The following is a 21,267-nucleotide window of genomic DNA, read 5'->3' as shown; positions in this document are numbered from 1 at the left end:
CTAACCTAAAACTGGAAAAGACTTTTTAAAACTAAAATAGTTTGTGTAAATATTTAAAACCTGCGCCAGCAGGTGGCTCCAGGTGAAATGAGCCATCGTCATTACCTCCACGTGTAATACACCGACTGGATTCAAAAATATGCATTAGCATTCAAGTGAACAAAAGCAAATAAATATATTGCGGTGTGTAATTTATACTACCCATGTCATTCATATTAGAAGTAAATTACGTCGCTGAATTTGCGTGACATGACACTTTTTGCTCAATTCTGTATCGGAAATGGCAAATCCCACATTTCGGCAGGACTTGAACGCACCAGGAATGACGCCTACTTCAAACCGCCTACCCATGAAAACAGACTTTACAGGAGAGGCTCCTTATCACTGTGCGTTGGGAGCCTGGACGTTTTGATAAGCCTGTCAGAATCGCAAAGGTAAGATTATATTAAGCAAAAACCTGCCACTGTCCTCGCCGGAAAGACAAACATTACATTTCCTGTGAGGTTTCTTGGCGTTGTGTGAGGGGGGAACTGGTTTAGAAAACAAGTCGGATCGAGGTAGCTGTTAGTTATTGCGATAACTATTGTATAGCACAAACTTATGGAATAACCATAGCCCGTATTGTGCTAAAGGCTAACCCTTTTATCGTTTACCTACATCAGAGCAATAGGTTTAGAAGGAAGAAACCGCATTAGCTAAACACTGCTCCTCATTGGCCTTGGAATGGAAACATTTCAACAGCTGCCGAAAAAAAACCCATCCCTTCGTATCGTTACTAATCCTTATCCAGCCGGATTTAAGAGAGGGCCCAGCCCAAGCTGCACCTCAACTAAACTGACGTTTTCACGTTGAAATACGATTTTTTGTGGCACGATAGTTAATAGTTTGGTTGTTAGCACAGATACCCCCGACCCCAAATCTCGCTGTGAATCTGGATGGATTGTATTACAGCTAACATGCTAGCTGTGGTCTGGAAGACGCGAGCGTTGCTATCTATTTTTAGAAGGATGAGACCATAAGCCCTTAACCCCCCTACAGTCTAACCACGTCCGATGCGTGAGCGTGAAGTGAATTGCGTTTTACACGCACTCACTTTTCTGCCAGCTGTTTGTCTCTGAATCTTACAGGTGTGAATTCGTAGAAGTGACTGATTGCTGTGAAAAAAGGCTTATATTGTCGTTTCAGACAGAGAGGAGCAATACGTTACATCAGAGTTGTAAAAAGTACTGACATTATTATTATTATCATTATTATTATCATCCAGACAGTAAATATGACCATTTGCGTCTTTAACAAGGCACTTCTGTGCATGAATATTTGATTGAGATTTACATGTTGAATGTATTCGTCGTCAAAATAATGAATGCTGTGAACTTTTCTCTTTTTCTGTTTTTTGGTAGGTAGGAGCATAGATCAGGCTTTCTTCCGATACCAATTTTCTTTAAGGTCCGGTGTACTCCAGAGGATTTTTTGTTTGTCTGTCATATAGTTATAACATAAGACAGACAGACAAAAAATATATTTTTTCCATATATTTTTTCCATATATGGAAAAAATATGTGCTTTCAAATTATTTGATAGAAGTTCAAATTAAACAGAAGATAAAATAAGATTATCTCCATTTTTATGAGTTTTTGCCTCTAATCTTTTTTTTATTATTATTATTATTATTTTAAAACTAAACAAACTACATCAAATGACATGTACAGAGTGGAAATCTTGGTGACTTGTAATGAATGAAGTGTAATGATTGCAATATGAAAACTTGTCTGTTTTCTCGAGTATATCCTGAAATTTTATGAAATGTTATTTAATTGAAATAGGTTCAGAAACGATGCATGTTTCTGAACCTATTTTCAGAAACATGCATGTGACAATATATAGGACGCAGCATAATTAAGCATTATTTTTAGCACGTCTAACATGGATACTGGTTTTTGATCTGCTTAAAAAAAAACAAATTGTCCCACATGTAAAAGAAAAACAAAACAGACAGGCCTGCACCGCTGTTTGCCAAGGTAATTTGTTTGTGAAACTGTAACACCTACATGCAAAGTGGCCTTTCTTTTAAAGCCCAACTCTCTGGCTTTCTGATTTTACTTCAGTAAGAAGCCCCAGGACAAGTTTGTGGTCAACAGGGCAGTGTTGTCTTAAGAAAACATGAAATCTCCATGTTATTTCTTGATATTGCATCGACATTGATCTGATTCTCATTAACCAGTTGTGCTGCATCTACTTCTTCTTATGAGATTTATGAACTTAGGCTCCAAACTTTAGATCATATCGTTCTGTAACGCTGCCCTCCCAAGATATTAACGTCAGTGAAAAAAACATTCAACTCAAGTCTAAAATAGACAACATGAATGTTTTCTAATGTAAAGCTATTCAAGCGCAAACTCTTGCAGAATTGGTAGCTTTTATGACAAATTGTAAAAGCCTTATTTGTAAGTTCTGTTATACGTTTTCAAGGTGAAAACTAATATGTATTTTCCTGTAGGTACCTTGGTCCATTTTTCTTTAACTTTCTTGTAATTTGATACTGTTACACTCGCATTGTGTGTTTATGAAACAGATGCAAAAATCAAGTGACCTGAAACCAAAATCACCACCAAGTATTTCTATTGATTGGCTCTCACTGGTGAGTGACAGGTCAAATATTAAATAATCAGAATTATTTTTCTTATTCATGAAATGTACCAAACCTTTCTTTTGTTTAGTTGAATAAAAATCACTTGAAGGTTTTATATTTTAATGGGTAAACGAGGATGATTTTGTCATTCATGGACTAAATACTACTACCTTTGTAAAAACAAAAAGCTGTGTCACATTGCTTCCTTTGTCTTGTATTAAAATTCAAAAGGAAGTGAGGGAAAAATGCAAATTAGTAACTGAGAGTTCAGACTTTGAAGGGAACCTGAAACTTTATTGGCCTGGAGAAGCCAGATCTCTGGTTAAAAGTAGTTATTTTATCAGACGGAGACGACGCTCTTGGTCTGTACATTCAGGATAAGTCCTGGCTAACGGCTCAGCCAAAGGATGCTCAATCAAAGCGGACTTCTACCAGCTTGAAGCAACTCGGGATAGGCAGATGGTATTTTAAACCGTTTCAATGTTTGTCTTGGGTGGTTAACTGAAAAGCAAATAATACGAACAGGAAATTAAAGTAGGAGATGGTGGAAATGCGAACATGAAACCGTTAAAGATTCATAAGCATTTGCATGAGCTACTTTGTGTTATTTTTCTGGTATAACTTATTTCAAGGTAGTAGGTGTCTAGTTTGGTCTCGGTTCTACTCTGACCTATTATTAGCTGCATTGCTACATGAGAGATCTGCTACTATGCCCCTTTAACAAAACCCTCCTTTAAGATTCTGAACTATCCTTCAGAATAGTTAGTTAAGTAGTTACACCTACTTAACTAGTAGTGGTTAAATAGGTGCAAGTTTTGTTTTGAAACCAGAAAACCTGATGAAGCAGTCTTTCACCCACAGCTCTGTACACCCGTTCCCCTTTTGAGGAGAAAGAGGCCGAAAGTGATTACAGATGTGTTAAACAAAATAATTGTTGCATGTTTATTAGAACAATCTGACATCAGTGGTTAATTCCAAGGCACACTCCACCCCCCACAAGCCCCCACCCCCAAAATAAAAACCTAACACACACAGACTGACAAACACAGATCAGCTGAAGGAGGCTGTTATCTGAACCAACAGAGAGATGTCTGTGCAACGGGGAAAGTGGTGAGAAAGCAAATCTTCACATTCGCAAACTATGTGTGTGTGTGAGCGTGTGAGGCGGACGGTGTCAAAAGGGCAAAATGTTGAAAGGGGGGTTATTGTTGTCACTGTATCCAGCCTGGAAAGCAGCATTGCCGGCCCAAATCATGCCAGGCTCGGAGCGAGCGAGGAAGAGAGAGGGCCGCGCTGTACGAGCGCGGGCACGGCAGCAGTTTTAGTGGAAACAATGAGCTGTCTGTGTGATTCAGTTCTGGAAAACTGTGTCAGTTGACAACAGCTGTTTTGACCAAACAGCGACTCGGACAGAAAAAGGGGAAAAGAAAACGGCTGTGTTTTTGTTTTTAATAGATCTTCTTTAGCCACATAGCATAGTCTTTGACCTCTGCTGGCGTTCAATCAGCTTTAACGGTGTAGTGTTTTTGTTTTGAAATTCCTCTTGCTTTGTGGTCCATGTCTTGCATGGTTTACATATTTGTCTGCTTCTCCAGTCCACGTGTTGAAACGTCCTTGGGCAAGACATTGATTCTCGCAAATGCCTTGTGTGTAAATCTGTTACAGAAGCAAGTTGAGAGCACAGATTAAATGGTATTATAGCTTTAACTCTTTCTAATGCAAGTTTGTAGAAACAAAATGTGGCTTTGAAATATCTCCACAATACATGAGAACTGCTAAATTTAGCCAATGTTTGGTCTTAAGTCTGTGTATAATGCACATGTTTTCTATAAATAACGTAGCTTAAATAATCCATAGGTGTTTGTTTTATATTGACAGCAGTGGGAACAGTTGTTGCTTTTCTGTTTTGGATACCAGCTTTCATTTTGAAAGGACAGCATTTCTAATCTAGACCAGATATCTGCTGCTTTTTTTTTTTTTCTTTTCTTTTTTTTTCTTTAGGTTTGTTTACAGATGGCACAGTGCTCCATTCTTTCCCTCTAATTAGGTTAGCATTCAAAACAAATTGACATTTTAAAGCTAATGGGCTCATCTGGCTCCAAATGCTTATTTTTTCCGGATTAAAAATTAATTTTACATTAGCAAGTATGATTGATCCTCTGAATCGAAGTGGCATTTCAGGCTGCTTCTGCAGCCCTAATGGCTGTGATCTTTTTATGATTGATCACTGACTGGAGATGATTTGAGCCGGAGGACTCCTCCGATGCTTCCTCCGCTGTCATTAGAAACACATGTGGCTTTACTGTTAGTCACATGTTGTCCCAGTTTTGTTTCTGTTGCCTACAACTGCTTTTGGAGTGCAAGGCAAATAGGGCTTTGAGGCTTTTGTATCAGTTTACTGAATGAGTTCATGTCAGTATATAGGATTAAATTTAAATAAATGAGTAGGTGAGTCAGCCTGTTGGCTTTACATAGACAGCTTAGTATGAAAAGTAGATGAGCTGCACACACTTGATGTGTTTAGTACAAAGAGAAAGCGATGGCTGCATGCGAGGTTGTTTTGGATTGGATTTTAAAGCTTCTTTCATTCTCTCTGATAAGGAATTAGAGAAAGGAGTCTCATTCTGAACTGATGACCGGCTGATTGTTCGTCCAGCTCTGTTTGAACCCGAGCTCTGTCTTTTCCCCATCAAGATTTCAAGCTTCAAATAGTAGCTCTCTGCTACGCTGCAGCTAGCAGAGCCTGTTGTCAATGCTCAGACTAGTTGGCATGGTCACTTGTGACGGCGGATAAGCGGTTTTTCTGTGACGGTAAGTTGTTCCTCTTCAATTAAAACATTTAGCAGTGAGTGCATGAGGATGATTGACGGCGCAAAGATCCTCTTCCTGGTTCTGATTGGTTGTTTTTGGTTGGGAACGTTGCATTTCTTTGAATGGTAAACTCTGATGCAAGTCTGTGTACTTAAGGGACATTTTGTTAAAAACAATAAACATTTTGAAGCAAATGATTTGATTTTGCAGATGAATCTGGTCCTTTATTCAGTTTGTGACTTTTATATTGTTAGTATTTTTAATATAGGGACACAACTAAAGCTATGTCGATCGATCAGTTTTTCTACTAACCAGTGTCGCTTTAAGGTCAGACCTGTTTCAATTTTGTCTGATTTTGATTTTAACTTGGAGGACAACAGTTGTACAATCTGAGTAGTTTGATCAGTGTGTTAATTTAAGAATATTAGCTGGTGATAATAGGTGTGTGAGGAGAACTTGAAATATTAAAATCTCTGCTTATTTGTCATTGAAGTAAGGTCTCCCTGAGTGCACTCTAGTTTCTATTTAAGTTTAATCTTTAATATAATGAATTGTGGTTATGAAATGCGATTAATCTTTTCGAGACTCTTCCTTTGGAGAGCTGAGTTCCTGCACAGTCCTACAAGTTTTAAAGTTTCTTTCACTATTTGCTAAGTGTGAATGAGTCTGGTGTAGTTAAAATGCCAAGTGACACTCTAAAAGTGCTATTTCTCTATTTTTCTTTTTTAACAAGTGAGGTACATTTTTAAAACTCACGTGACTTGAATCTGCATTTATTGAACCTACACTTCTTGAACACAGAAGGGATGTAGAAGGTCTAATTTTATCTTTCGAAGCATTTGTTCACAGCTTTCGGTGGTTTGTTGATACCTTTTACAGAGCAACAAAAGTAACGTTAACAAATCAAGAATTGGCGATATTTAACCTCAGAAGGGTGCTTAAACTTTTCCCCATTTATTTTATTTGAGGACAGCACAATATGTGAGAGCACAGGAAATCAAACAGACAGTTGAAGGAGGCCACACCCTGCTTCCGTCCTCTGTGTTGCCTGAGTCAGATCTGTCCTGTGACAACTTGTCACAGGAAAACGCGCTTTGCCGACTTCCCTGCTTGAGTCTGCTGAATGTTTTGAGTTTCTCCACGCGCTCCTTTGAGAATTTGTGTACAAACGGTTTGCGTGAAACAATTGTCTAGCAGTCCAAGAACGATTCACGGCCCCAACTTCCGCTGCGCTCATAAAAGCACATGTTTTAAAAAAAGAACATCTGTGCAAAATAATGTGCAGAAAAAGTTTCTCTTTTTCTGCACATGGTTTTAGGTTTTAGATAGTTGTACTCGTGTTTAATAATTTCGATCTGGGTTGATGTTTCATGAAAATATAGAGAGAGTTAATAAATTATTGTTAAGATAACGGTGAGTGGAAAATTCAAAAACTCATGCAAGTTGGTCAAAGTTTGAAGGTATTACAACACATGTTCATGAATCGATGTTATTTCCTCTTTTGGGACACAGAGCTCTTGTACAATTTAAGAATGTGAAAAAGTTATTTTCAATCTTCACATATTAAGTGTCGCATATAAAAGTCAATACTGATGAGGACTTTTTCTTTTCATAGACATTTAATAGGCTGTTAAGACATTGAAGATTTTAATTTAAATTGGATTCATTAAAGCAAAAAAAAAAATGTATCAAGTGTTGTAGATCTCATAACCTTTAATCAGTTGTGAAAGATTCACTTCATACAGAGTCATTGTGAAGCTGTCAAGAAGAGCCTCCATGTTCCATTGTTCTTGTGGGCACTAAATAATCCACTGCTGCCTAATTATTTCCTGCTGATAGATCCCTCGTGTGCCATCCTACTTATATTTTACGACGTGTAGAAGCGGCGTGCAGCTGAATGTTGGTAGGTGGGTGGTAGTTTATTATTCCTCTGAGGCTTTTAAGTGTCTGATATCCTTAAAAGTTTTTGAGAAAGCTGCGGGGGCGTTTTTCTCATCAGCAGATGGTCTGGTTGTTTGGCATCCTTGTTGATAGTTGTTGTGTGTTGAAATGAACGGGTCCTTTATTCTATTAGTTAACCAGCATATTGTTTTGCCATAGTAGTTTAGCTTGTATGTGATTTACTTTCTGGCTACCTCATTGTATAATGCTGGTTGTCTTCCTTCATTATGACAAAAGATAAGAACAGAAGTGTGTGAGGAAAAAGAACCAGTTTTAACTTTCTGAACAAAGTTTAGCTTTTGTCAATCAATTGGTGTAAAAGGTGTAGGACAACAAAAGTAGCTATCCCATGTTTTGCCTCAGCTTTTAAAGTTAACAATTAGTTTATCTCATGATGATAAATTCTTATGGGATCATTTGTTTTGCAAAGATGATGATAAACATTACAAAACTGTGGCAACCATACTCAAAAATAGCTGGCAAGACATTTTGCATAAAAGAAACTAGATTGTTAGAAATATTTATGTTAATGATATTTGTTTTTTTTTTAGTGAGAACCTGCTACCTTGAAAAGTTGGGCAAATTACTAATCTGTTATTGCTAATAATAAAAAAATCAATGGATAATCTTGGGTTATCCATTGCAAGAGCTTTCAGGCGTTCCGTAGGGTTTTTAAATCTTAACTTTTACCTATGTGTTTCTCAGGACATCACTGGAAAGCGCATAGGTTTTCCACAGAACTGCACATCAGATTGACCTTAGAGCCACATGTAATAAGACAATGTATGATCTGTTGCTCAAGTTCAACCACAAGCAGCATGCACTTAAAGACTTCCATGCGCTCAAGAACTGTTCTTTCTTCATCGTAACTTGTTTTTTAAGAAGCCATTCTTGGCAAATACTGGTGACACTGTGACCTTACAAAACAGGCAAAACGGTGAATGAGTACCCAGTTTCTGCTTTAAACAGGCCCTCTCAATTGTTAAAGAATTGCGAGTCAAGGTGTGATCTAGTCGCAAATGGTGAACTGTAACTTCAAAGCCTTCTCAGAAAACACATTTCATCAGTTGTTGAAGCGGAAATTTGAAGCGAAAACCAGAAAACGTGGACACACACTTCACTAGTTGTTGGTGACGTGTAACTGAGGAGCAACAAGTCTTTGGATTTATTTAGCTTCAAAATCCTAAAGTTAAAGAAAAATGTGACCTGTCATGCAGTCAGTTTTTTTTTAAATTATTTTCTAAGAACTGGCTTTACTTGGTGACTTTACATTTTTCTGAATTTCCTTGGTGACTTCCTCAGCCTTTCTGCAGCGACATATTTTCATTCAAAAACTGTGACTGAGCCACTGTGTAAGTCACAAAAAAATACAGAGTTAATTTGTAACCATATTGTCTTTCACATAGGCCTGGCTGGCCCAGTTAAGTCAATATTGACCTCTTATTCTTCACGTATGCAGCATTTGTATGCCAAGTGTAAATGGATATAGGTGAGAGCGTCTGATTTACCTTTTGTTGGTGTGACGCAGTATAAAATAAAAACTGAAAGTGGATACTAGTAAAGAAAAGGCCCAGAGCTCAGAACATGTTGTACAAAGAGAGCAGCTGGCCTATTTGTTTTTAGAACTGGTTCCTGTTGGGAGGAATATCATACGTGTCTTTTAGGTGACAGAAATTGATAGTTGATTGTCTATAATTATGTGTAAATGTGTCAGATTCAGATAACCAGAGAAGAACAAGGAATTGTAGGTTTGCTGTTTTTTTTTGTGTTTTTTTTTCTACTTTCAGGACCGGGACGCCACCAGAACTTTCCAGATGCTGTGTGTCAAATTGGCCTAATCAGGTGGCCGTTTCAAAGAATAGAGCAGGCGTTGATCTCAGTTCAGCTCAGTTTTAAGTCGCATATGGAAAATGGTTTGCAGCAAATGTCAGAAATACAAAAAGCAGATCTCTGAGAAAACTGTTTCTTTGGTGATTACACTAAAACGGTGTTTAAAATAAGTTGCTTTTATTTAAATCAAAAAAGCAATAATTATTGTTTCTGAAATATCTGACTTAGCTTGAGTTTGATATATAGACTTGCGCAAAAAATGTTATAGTGCATAAAAGCAATCTTTTATAATGGTATCGTTTTGCTTGAGCGCTAAATTCTCAATATTTGATGTCTTTGCTGTTCTGGTTTTAAGGGTGTTCACCCTTTTCCTGCATCCCATGGTGTTTTGGATGTGTGTGGTTTGAAAACATGTTAACAAATGCACCCAAGTTTTGAAAATAAGAGTAAAACGTGGGGGAACATCAACTTTTACACCTTAAGCCACATACATACCATAATCATGGATGCCTCTCAGGGGGTCACTATGCATGATCTGATAAATTTCTGGAAGGAGATTTTGGAACGCACTACTGTGACTGATGTGCCACTTTGAGCTCAAATTGAGGTCAGGTATTTTAGGAATACAAAAAGTGGCGCTTGTGGTGGAGCAACTCTTGATTTCAGCCATTTTTATTGACTGTATTGAACTGGCCAGTCCCAGTCCATCTACTAAACCTGGGGTGTTTATGTTGCTGTCAGATTGACGGATCGTCGCTCTTCAGTGGAATCCTTTCCTGATGTCATGAGTGCGGCTTCCTCTCAACCCCACCAAACCTTGAACAGTGGAGAATTTATTGGCTAAAGTAGCACACTTCTTCAGTTTTTTTCTAACCATCCATTAATAATACTTTCTAGTTATTTCCATCTTGCAATGTTTCCAACTATGTAGTTACAATTATCAAAAGTACTTGATATATTTATACTTATAGTGCCAATTGATTAACTGCTCCAATAGTGTTGATATCCTTACGGCCGGTTTTATAAATCATATTTTAAATCCTAAATAACCTATTAACTTTAAAGTATAAGACAAAAGGCTCATGTGCCGCTCTGTCCCAGTTATGCCAACATCTGATTGATTTCTTTGGGCCCTTGCTTGTTTTTTTTTTTTTTTTTTTTTCTTTCCTTTCAGGATTTAAGAAAATCAAGGTTCAAAAAGTTTATTTTCATGAGGACATGAAACACCGTCTTGGACAAAGCAACACAACTTCATTACGTTTGGTTGTAGTTTTGTAGTTCATCAAAACTGCATTCAAACTGAGAATATGAACTACCAACAAATTGTATTTTATTTTGACTTTTATTTATACATGTTAAAATTTCATTGAGAAAATAAATTCTCAGACCCATTCAACATTATATAAAAATATAAATGAAATTGCATAAAGAAAAAAAAGGCATTTATTATGTTCTGATCATAAGCTATGGACCTTCATTGTTTGATAACCGATTTTGGTTTTCAAAGGCCTTGTTCATCCAAAGGCTTTTTTTTTTTATTCTTTGTGTTTGCTTTACTCTGAGGGTTGTACGTTTTTGCGGTGAGGCTGGCGGGGAGGGGAAAAAAACAGCGATTTCCTTAAGTAGTTTAAGCATCCGGGTCCAAATGAATGATGTCACTGATGTAAAAAGAACTTCAGTGTAAACATATTACAATAGAGCTCTTTCTATAGACCTTCCTTTGAGTGGTTTAGTTATATAGTAACAGGCAAAAGATAAGCGCTTCAGTGACTCAGTAACATCTTGTTTAAAATGCAACACGTTTCATGGTTAGACTTCCTTCTGTCTATTCCAGATAGTTTGTCTTTTAGTTTCTTTTTCGTAGTAGTGAAGGAATTTTCATTGGCTATGGTGGTAAATTGCTCGTAAATAAAAGCTGACTTGTCTTGTTTAACTGAATTCAACAGTATAAAACATTTGGCACCATCTCACCACCTTTCATAAATTCTTCAATATGAATAATAATATGTAAAATTGCATATTTAGCTACAAAGCACAACAATTGTACATTTTGTAGAACACTGTGCCAATGTATTTGATTTACCCTTTTTAATTTCAAGGTTGTTTATTGGTTCAGAATTGGTCTGTTTTCCTATTTATTTGAAGGAGATTATTTCTGCGGAACGAGCGTTAAGCTGATTCATAGACCAAAGGTCGTTCCCACAGCTGACTTGGAGACAACTAATCTATGATGTGGGAACAGTCTGAAGTAATAGATAACCGTCACGCGTGTTCTTCATCGTCATTCAATACTGTTCACACCTGCTGACATTCCACTGAGTTCAGAGACTCACCTGGACAATTTTTTTTCTCCCCCCTACACGATACTATGTGATACTGTATGCTTTATTTTTCCTCTTTGTGGCGGTTATGTAACACATAAGCTGTGCGACGTGACATTACTCTGAATCCAGGTGAAGTTGGAGAAACTAAACCGGCCTGACTGAACAGGCCTCCAAGCAGAAACGAGGCGAGATCAGGTGCGGGTGTGCAGTTTGTTCTGCCAACCATCCAGCTTGCCAGTGAGTTTCGCCGCTTTGGGCCTGTCCAGACCCGGCCGTACAGATGCATAATGGTCGGATTGCTGCCCTTTTGACAGGGTTGGGGCTGCAGACCTACTGCTCAGCTCCAATCTTGCGGACTTCTAGGGCCCTTCCACCAGTCGGATTCAGCCTCATACACCCAGTTATCTCCTCCCCTTGCTGCAGATCAGAGCTCGCCTCCAGCTCATCATCACCTCCCCCACAACCACACACCCCCGCACATGAGCGAAGCACAGCTTGTGTCTACCACTGACATCGCAGTCTGTAAACAAATGAATGATATGCAACAGATGTCCTAGTTCATCTCTGTGTCCACAGCTGTTGCCTAGAGTTTGGAGTGAGCCAAACCACACTATGATTTCTTTTTTTTTTTGACTATAGAACTAGGTGATTACAAATCAGAAATTATTTTGTTTACAGGCTGAATAATTTGCTGAATATATTCTCTTGTTTAAAATCATTTGAAGTAAATCTTTAATGCTACAGTCTGTAATGGATGTGAAAATAATTTATGTTTACTGATGTCTTGCTGGAGACTTTGTTTCCTTAAGTTTTATAAGAGCTATTTGGGAGGAACTGAAAAGTAAACAGGAAAAAATAAAGGACATTTCCTGTTTGAAATCATGAAGCGACCTTATCGTGTAAAACAAGTGGACTAAAAGTACTGAGTTATAGACTTATTCGATAATTACAGCCACCTACTGAAATAAAGCTTAAGATTGAAAATAATGGATTTATTTTTTGGTGAACATTACTTAGGACGGAGGCGTTCTGAGGTTGATAGGTTTGACCACATTAAACAGAAATGTGCATGGTCTCAGTTTTGTTTTGAACCACAAAAGTGGAAATGCCTGGCAAGGTGAGCTACTTTAAAAAAAAAAAAAAAAAAACACACACACACACCAAAGGAAAAAACACCACAGGTCTGGTTTTGAAGTCTCTCAGTGCACTCTCATGGTAGACATTTTGTCTTTTGCTATATTTTACTATCTCCAGTACTTAGAATTTGCTTGATTTAACACGGTGCCTGCGACTTGTAATGTGTAGGCTTTGTGCTGGCGACCAAATCAACCCTCTGTTATCATAGCTTTACTTTATATTGTTTTTTGTAATGATTTTGAAAGCTTTTATAGAATAAGAAAGTAAAATGATCTTTTTGGGCGTGATTAAAATTAGCTAATATATTAAATACTGAGAAAGCCATCATTCATCCAGGAATGTAACAATATGTACCAGATTGTAAGAAAAAAGTACATCAGAAATAGTAGCCAACTTGGCAGCATTGAGAACACAATGTGACTTACTTTGCTGATGAATCTCAAAAGAATCTCTCAGGTTGCCCGTCGCTATGAATGAAGACAAATGCACATGATTCAACTGGTCTGCACAGCTCCCAGCCAAAGCTTGTTTGAAAACAAAGAAGTTTTTAAATGGTTACTATCGAGATATAATGTGGGCCTTCTTTTTAAGATGCACATTTCCTGTGCCTTTTTATATGTGGTGTATTGTTTTCCTGATGCATTCCTTTTGTTTGTTCAGTTTCCTCAGATTTCGTAAGAAGATATTGCACCTCCTGGCACACCCGTAAATCTTGGCTGACATCACATTTTGATTTATGTTTCTTCATTTATTAAATGCTTCACAATTCATTTCCTCCTCCAATTCTTTCATTTATTTCTACATTCATTTACAAGCACATCTCAAAAAATTTGAATGTTGCATAACAGTGCAATATTTCTTGCTCGTCTTCTCGGAAAGGGAAACTGTAAATGTTTTACAGAATCCTTGTAAAACATACCAAGCCTTGTTTCTTTTAACTTTAGTAATTATGGGTTACAGATAAGAATCAAAATTCAGTGTGTTGGAAAATTGGCATACTGTAAAAAGCTGCTAATGAAAACTCATGGTTTCACACCCTACTACTACTGAAAGACAAAATCACTAATAAAGCAAAAATAAGAGCTACAATTTTTATTTTATTTTTTTACTCTGTAATGAATATAATGACCATTTCACTTTCTGAGATGACTGGCAAGAAATAATGTACTGCTTTTGAGATTTAACTTTATGTGTACAACATAAGACACCAGCTTTCTATTAATAGATGTCCGTTTTGTACCAGCGTCTGAGTGAATCGGTTTAGTAGTTCATGGCCTCTTAAGACTTTGTAACATCTATTTAAAAAGTAGTTTAGGAGGTTAGTGTCCTAATGACACTGACTGTATAAATCTAATGACTACTTTTTAGTTTAATTGACTAATACCAAAAGCAAGTTTTACTTCATTTACATTTATTGCATTACTTGAAATAAAATTTGAATAAACAATGAACTGAACAAAAAAATTGATCTGGACGCAGGCAGTGTGTTCTTCAATCTGACATTTTAACAAAGTCATTAATTGAAATTCAGTGGAAAATGTGGCAGACCACAAAACCATACAGAGAACCCAAACCCTTCATACTGAAGTACACCCATACTTTAGATCTTTTGGCCTTTGAAAACTCTGGGAAGCCTTTACAAGCTTCTTTGACGCTGATGCTTTGTCTACCGTGTTTGTTTTGGAACTCGGATGGAGCCGACCGATGAAGATGGCTGACGTATGCGGCTCACAAAAATTCATGAGCACCGCTGCAGATGCAGGCGGGGAACACTGCTATCGCACAGTAGTTTTAGGAAATCGGAATATCCCAATTTCTGCACAAAAATATATTTCTCTAGAACCTGTATCTGACTTCTAATGAACTCAGGAAAATCGCACAAGGGGCCGCTGGTACTGTTAATGTGTTTAATTAACAGGTCAAACTGATTTTGCCTCTCTTTTTTCCAGTATCTTAAATGAAAAAAAATAGCTGGATTATTTTTTGATGATATTTATTAGTGAATTAAAGCTATTACTTTAAATCACTAAAATCTAACACGCACATGTTTGTCCTTTTAGCAGAGCTGCTTTGAAGAAGCTGCTGAGGTGAAGAAAACCGTCTGTTCCTGGGAGTCCCGGCTGCCTTCCTTCTCTTTCGGATGTCAAGAGGAACCTGGACTCCCCCTGGATAAAGACGCACCATGTGTCAGAACTGCAGATGTCTTGCTACTGCCTCATAGACGGCCGCTCCTCCTATAAACTTTGCCCTCTAATCTGAGGACTCTCCTAATCCTCACCGTTGACCACTGTTCAAGATGAAGAACGTGGCGGCATGGTCGACAAAAGATGTTTCTGATTGGCTGAGCAAAGAGAGTATGCCAGAGTACACCCATGCCCTCAGTCAGACAGACGGCCCCGCTCTGCTCAGGCTCACCGAGGCAGATTTCAAGGTGCCTCCCCTCTCGAGGGTGTCCCCTGACGGCGGGGAGCGGCTGTTGGAGCGGATGGAGATCCTCCGGATAGAGACCCACATCGAGGATCACAAAAACGGTCACGCAAACGGGCACGTAGCGGGGATACCCAACGGAACTAGCAAGCCTCAGAGGAATGGCACGCTGGAGAGGAAGGACTTTGAGCGGGAGATGATCCACATTCCTATGCCAACAATAGAACCTACTCGCTCCTCATTCCCCACAGAGTGGGGGAAGACGGGCATAGCATTCATCTATGCTGTGGTGTGCTTCGTCACCACCAGTGTCGTCATTTCAGTGGTCCACGAACGAGTTCCTCCGAAGGAGCACACTCCGCCACTGCCCGATAAGTTCTTCGACCTGTTTGACAGGCGCGAATGGGCTTTCTCCATCTGCGAGATTAACGGCATGCTGCTGGTGGGCCTGTGGCTGATACAGTGGATGCTTCTCAAGCACAGGTACGGACCGTCGTGTTGCATCTCAGCATGTCCATTACTCCTCCAAAATAGGCCTGGGTCTGTCAAAATCCCACAGTTTCAAGGTGCGTGTGCAAAAATCAAAACATGGTCTTGTTGCTGCTATTTGAAATATTATATCTATAAGCTGTTATCTGTTGTTTTGACTTTAGTGCAGTTATATTAGAGTTACTGCAGTCTTGAAAAATCTGAAAAGAGGGGGAAAAAAATGCCTTTAAATATAAAAAAGGGAAAATTGAGTGTTGGACTTTATTCCTCATTACCTTATTTATGCTAAAAAAGTGGAATTATAAAAAAATGGCTAATTTATATTTAGATAATGTCTTTTATCTTTGTTATATCACAAGGTTACTGATTATTTTTATTTATTTTTTGTAACTGACTGACACAAAAATGTGCAATGTCAGTATTTTTCTTGACCTGTTGACTCATTTAAATCAGACCTTGAAACTGGACTTGAACTCAGTCGTTTTTTTTATTTTTATTATTATTAATGCATTGTTTGGAATAATAATGACACTAAATACATAACAGATCATAGAGTTGGTGAGAAATCTTAAATCCCGTATATTTTTGGATTAGTGATCAGATTTTATGTGACTTTGTATCAATACAAAAGTAAAATAAAAATCTGTGAAATAATCCTTTATTGGATGCCAGGCTTGTATATGTTTTTTCATAACTGCAAAAATGATGGCGCCCAACTCGGTAAACGTTTCCTAAATGTTCAGAATATGTTGGAAACCTGTGAATTTTATACTGGAAAAGTTTGAAATGTTGGGATTTTTACCTGCTTATAGAATTCATAGTTTGAAAACACTATTGCATTGTGTGTGGGTCTCCACAGGGAAAAATTCTTCACATTTTTCCCTGTAGGAAATATTTTGAGTCAGCCCCGTTTTGTCTTTTTTGTAAAGATGTAGTTAAAGGACCCGAGCCTTTGTTGTGGTTTTGCAGTTGTAACTTCAGTACCTTTTAATACTGACATGCGTCTGTTCTCAGCTATGCTAGACTTGATTGTGATCATTTTTCTTTTCTTTTTCTTCACAGATCAATTGTAGGCAGGAGGTTCTTCTTCATTGTAGGAACACTCTATCTCTACCGATGTATTACAATGTATATCACTACTCTTCCGGTTCCTGGGATGCACTTCAAGTGCTCACCAAAGGTAGGATACTTGTTTTGCGTCTCAAATTAAAAGTAAATGGCTTTAGCAAATTAAAGAAAAAAATAAATAAATTTCAGAAATATTTGTTCATGTTTTCCAGTAAACATTTCTAAGTTATGCCCAGCTTCGGTGGCGTGGACCTTTGAGCTGTTGCTTCACGATGTTTTGATTGCATAACAGGTTTAATTGCTCCTACCTACCTGTATGGGTTTCTGTTCGCTTGATTGCACATATTATCAGTTTTAAAGAGTATTATTTACATAACACCTTGGAGTACTGTTCATACTTTTTGTCACGTTGCATCTATAAACTGCTGGGGGTTTTTAAGACGAACAAGAAGCAATGCACAACTGTGAAATTTTGGTTTTATTTTTTTTATCAAGTAAAATGCTTAAAATTGAGTTGTGCATTTATTTTTTAGACCTGTAGCTTCTAACTAGAGGTCTTTTGGCGTAGATACATCTGTAGACTAAATCTTGTCCCTATTCTTCTGTGCAAAATGTCTCAAACTCTGTCAGATTGGATGGAGAACAATTTCAGGGTTTCCTACCTATTGTCAATTGAATTTATGTCTTCATGCTCTTATCTAAACTCACAAGTTGACTTTTTACATTTTATTTATCAGATTAAAGGGAACTGAATACAAATACAGGTCAGGTCAGATGATTTTTTTATTTTTTTTTTGTTCTAAAATTAACATAGGAAGCCATGAATCAGTTTTGTAGTTATGCAGCATTTTGTGTTGGTTTATTAGATACAATCCCATTTAAAACAGTGGTGTGAGTGATTGTAACATGGAGAAATATGAAAAATACTAATACAAAAATACTTTTCTAAGGAACTGTAGAATGTTGCGATGAAATGAGAAAAGTTTTCTTAAGACGCATTTACTGCGGGAAACATTGTCATGTCAAAAATAAGTTTAAAGCACCGTCTATTTGTGATGAGGAACATGAAACTAAAGTGGAAATGCTACCAAGGTTGAGTTCCTGGATAAGGATGAAGATTTGAACCAGGTGTTTTATACTGGAATCAAATGCTTCCTTTATATCCGTCAAAGTTGCGCCATCTTAAGATGTTAGGAGGTCAATTAAAACAAACAACAAAAAACTTCTTTTTGTGCAGCATTAACTTGATTTATTTTATCTTAATTTTGTTTTAATTGGATTGTGTTGTAAGACATAACATCTATTGTAAGGAGAACACAACTTTTACTGGAAAAATGTGTTTAACCCATAGAAATCAAACATCCTTATTTTCAACTGTCATATCTTCATAGTTTTTTTTTTTTTTTTTTCTCTTGGAATAACTTTCTATTGTGTGACTTTGTGTGTTTCAGCTCCTCGGGAACTGGGAGGCGCAGATGAGGAGAATAATGAAAATGATCGCAGGCGGGGGCCTCTCCATCACAGGCTCCCACACCATGTGTGGAGATTATCTTTACAGCGGCCACACTGTCATGTTAACACTCACGTTCCTCTTCATCAAGGAGTGTAAGCTGCTTCGTATTGTCTTTGTATTAGTCAGGACTGATGAGATGGAGGACATTTAGCTTCTCAGTCACCTTTGACCTCTGTGTACTTGTGGACAGCTCGTTTTAGAAACGCTTCATCACAATCTAGCTGTCGGACTTCTTTGCGTTTGAAATGTTTTTTTGCACATGAAGTTTAATAGGCTAGCGTTTGTCCTTTATTTTTTAAAGTATTTTCACTGCCACAAGTGATGCTTGTGGTTTCAGTTCGACTTTGCTTTAGCAACAGATTTCACGAGGAAATGTAGATGTAGCAAAGATGGAGAGGAAACGTTACGCCACCAGCATACTCTCTCCTTGCACGATTGGTTTCGGTGCATGAGAATTGCACTTTTTATGTGACCACTCATCAAGCTGTCACGTGCAATGCTGTGGGGGTTTTGGACAGATCAGTTTCTTTACTTCGATCCGTCTTCGTGAAAGAAATCTTTAGCATTTGAAGCAGGTTCTTGATATTTTAATTAGATTATCATGTTTCGCCTTCAGTTTTGGTGTTGAACGCTTTCCCTTTTTAAAAATTTTTTTTATAGGTTTTATTGAAAGGAGGTCAAGTACATGTCTAGCACACGTGTCCATAAATCTAATTGATGCAGATCTGACATCTAGTGGTTAAAAAGTAGAACAGCTTTTAAGTGACGTTGCCCTTGTTGGCGTGTTGTACAAGCTGAACTTTTGGCGTAATTTATTCACTTATTGTTTACTAATTGGTTCATTTTGAGTCATAATAGAAAAACAATGCATATTATACCCTTTAGTAGGTAAAAAAAGGAACAAACAAGGAAAATATATCCACTCACACACAGATGTGTACACAAATGTGTACATACTGTAAGAACAATTAATTAAATAATAATATTAGTATTCCATTGCTGATTAAAATTCCCCTTCTGTGTGCGTTGGATCCGTGTCCCTTTCAGATTCACCCAGGCGCTTTTGGTTGTACCACTGGGCCTGCCTGGCACTGAGCGCCACTGGGATTTTCTGCATCCTCCTGGCCCACGACCACTACACTGTGGACGTGGTCGTGGCGTACTTCATCACTACCCGCCTCTTCTGGTGGTATCACACGATAGCCAACCAGCAGGTGAGTTCACAGGGTAACTCCTGATCACTTTGAGTTGGCCGTGATGAGCCACATCGAACCTTTTCGCCACAGTTTGAGATTTTACTTCTGGTGTTTTTTTGGGGGTTTTTTTTTACAAAGCCGCACTATATTTCTGATTTCTGTCCTTCACGGACTTATATGTATGTTTTTAATGTTTTTAGTTTTATGTGACAGACCGATACAAGGGAGTGTACAGCTGTAAATCTATAATACGATAAAATTTAATGCAACACAACTCAACTTCCAGAAGATAGAAAGTGTGTGTACTTTAATGTTGTTCAGTGAAGGTCGAGAGGTTTGTTAGAGACCAGAGCGCCCTCTGTCAGTCCCACGCTCTGATAGTTTATGTCAAACAGCCGAGCAATAGTCGAACTGTGAGACATATAACGGCTTATTTGTCAAAAATCAAATCCACATCAGAGATTCTGTGACTCCATTGACGGCCTTCGTGTTTGTCCGTGTGTTTCAGTCGCTGAAGGAGACGTCGCAGAGCAACCTGTTGTCGCGGGTGTGGTGGTACAAACTCTTCCAGTATTTCGAAGAGAACGTGAACGGCACAGTTCCTCGGAATTACCAGCTGCCCCTCGCAGTTCGGGCGATGCACTGGAACCGTGGCGCGAAGTACAGCCGACTGGACACGCAGTGACCCCCGTCGAGCTGAAGCATGCAAGGACTGTAACTTAAACAAGTGCTATGTTTTCTTTTTTTTTTTTGTTTGTTGTTTTTTTTTAATCTGTGGAAGATGGCACTGTTCCATGTAGAGCTGTCCTTTTCACCCTTACTAACAGGAATCTCTCGGTCTAAATAGGTAGCACTGTGACCGTCTAGACAATTTGCTTTTCCTTCTGTTGTCCTGTTTTCCATTTCTGCAAGTTTTTGTAAGCACACTAATTTATTTGGTTTTACTTCAGTGGGAATAGATCACAAACATTTCTGCTAGCAGTAGCGGATATATCATTTTAATAAACTCGTAAAGCTCCATTTTTTTTTTCCCCTCAGCACAAAAGTATCAACAGTTTTCTGTCTCTAGACTTCTTGTGCAGTCAGAGTCAAACAGATGCTTATTTGAGAACCAAAATGCCCAAAGTTTTTCTTTTTTTTTTTTTTTTTTATAGCCGCTTGCTTTTTGGTAAACTCTCCTTGCTGAAATGAATCAAAGGTGCAGATGATATTTTTTCTAAATATGTCAAACTTTATTTTTCAATAGCAAAATGATCTCCAGCTAAAAAAAAAAAAAAAAAAAAAATACTTTTTTAGATTTTTATCTTTTTCAAGATGGATAGTGGAGAGCGTAAGAGTTTCATGTGGTATAACATAAACCCAGTGCCTTCCTCAGCCTGATTGTCACAACATGCGTTGTTGCCCTAACCCCATAACTGCAAGTCCCGTTCTTATGAATGTATAAAAACCAAGATGACGCTTAGCCTTATCAGAAGATTGATCTTCCTAAATATAAGTGCAGTGATTTCAGTATTCTGATGCTTTACCACATCCGCTTAACAGAAGAAGAAGAAGAAAAAAAACGACTGTTAATTGTATTTTAAGTTTAGAACATGTCTTCTGTCTGTTTTTACCAGTCAGTCTTGAACCAGCGTGAGCCTCGTTCAGATCCGGATCACGGATGCTAATTTTAACTTTCTTTCTCAGACGAGCTTATCTGAAAATCACTGCTTCCTAACAGGCCATCCGATGAGAGATGATCTCCCAGGTGCCAGAGATAAGAGTCGTTGTCCTGGATCCGGACACGTCTTGTGCGTCCTTGCAGCTGAGCCCCTCTTTCGCTCCCCAGTCGGAGTCTCAGCTTCAAATCAGATCATTGACGTGCGGAAGCCGAACGCTTTTAAAGCAACGCGAAACAATGAA

At 38.0% G+C, this 21,267-nt stretch overlaps 1 protein-coding gene across 2 annotated transcripts; it reads left to right on the top strand.

Moving 5' to 3' along the window:
- Positions 1-329: 329 nt before the first annotated feature.
- On the top strand, positions 330-20,916 carry LOC106947669 (phosphatidylcholine:ceramide cholinephosphotransferase 1). Of its 2 annotated transcripts, none has more exons than XM_015032824.1 (6): positions 330-434; positions 14,733-15,582; positions 16,651-16,768; positions 18,108-18,261; positions 19,217-19,383; positions 19,874-20,916. In XM_015032824.1, exons 2-6 carry the CDS (start codon positions 14,969-14,971, stop codon positions 20,048-20,050), a joined length of 1,230 nt encoding a protein of 409 aa, XP_014888310.1. In that variant the 5' UTR covers positions 330-434; positions 14,733-14,968; the 3' UTR covers positions 20,051-20,916. The 2 variants fall into 2 exon arrangements, with proteins under 2 accessions (XP_014888310.1, XP_014888311.1); XM_015032825.1 differs by having other exon boundaries at positions 335-434; positions 14,736-15,582.
- The last annotated feature ends 351 nt before the right edge of the window (positions 20,917-21,267 follow it).

The sequence above is a fragment of the Poecilia latipinna genome, unplaced genomic scaffold, assembly GCF_001443285.1.
Source record: "Poecilia latipinna isolate Pla-1442-1.1 unplaced genomic scaffold, P_latipinna-1.0 Scaffold252, whole genome shotgun sequence".
NCBI lineage: Eukaryota > Metazoa > Chordata > Actinopteri > Cyprinodontiformes > Poeciliidae > Poecilia > Poecilia latipinna.
Note: the sequence above shows the minus strand (reverse complement) of the source record. Positions and strands in the feature narration are given on the sequence as shown.

Excerpts from the sequence above, each read along its gene's own strand:
- LOC106947669 (XM_015032824.1), top strand. The coding sequence starts at position 14,969 with ATGAAGAACGTGGCGGCATGGTCGACAAAAGATGTTTCTGATTGGCTG. Across the intron at positions 18,262-19,216 it reads GTTCCTCTTCATCAAGGAGT|ATTCACCCAGGCGCTTTTGG; the intron begins GTAAGCTGCTTC and ends TGTCCCTTTCAG. Across the intron at positions 19,384-19,873 it reads ACACGATAGCCAACCAGCAG|TCGCTGAAGGAGACGTCGCA; the intron begins GTGAGTTCACAG and ends CGTGTGTTTCAG.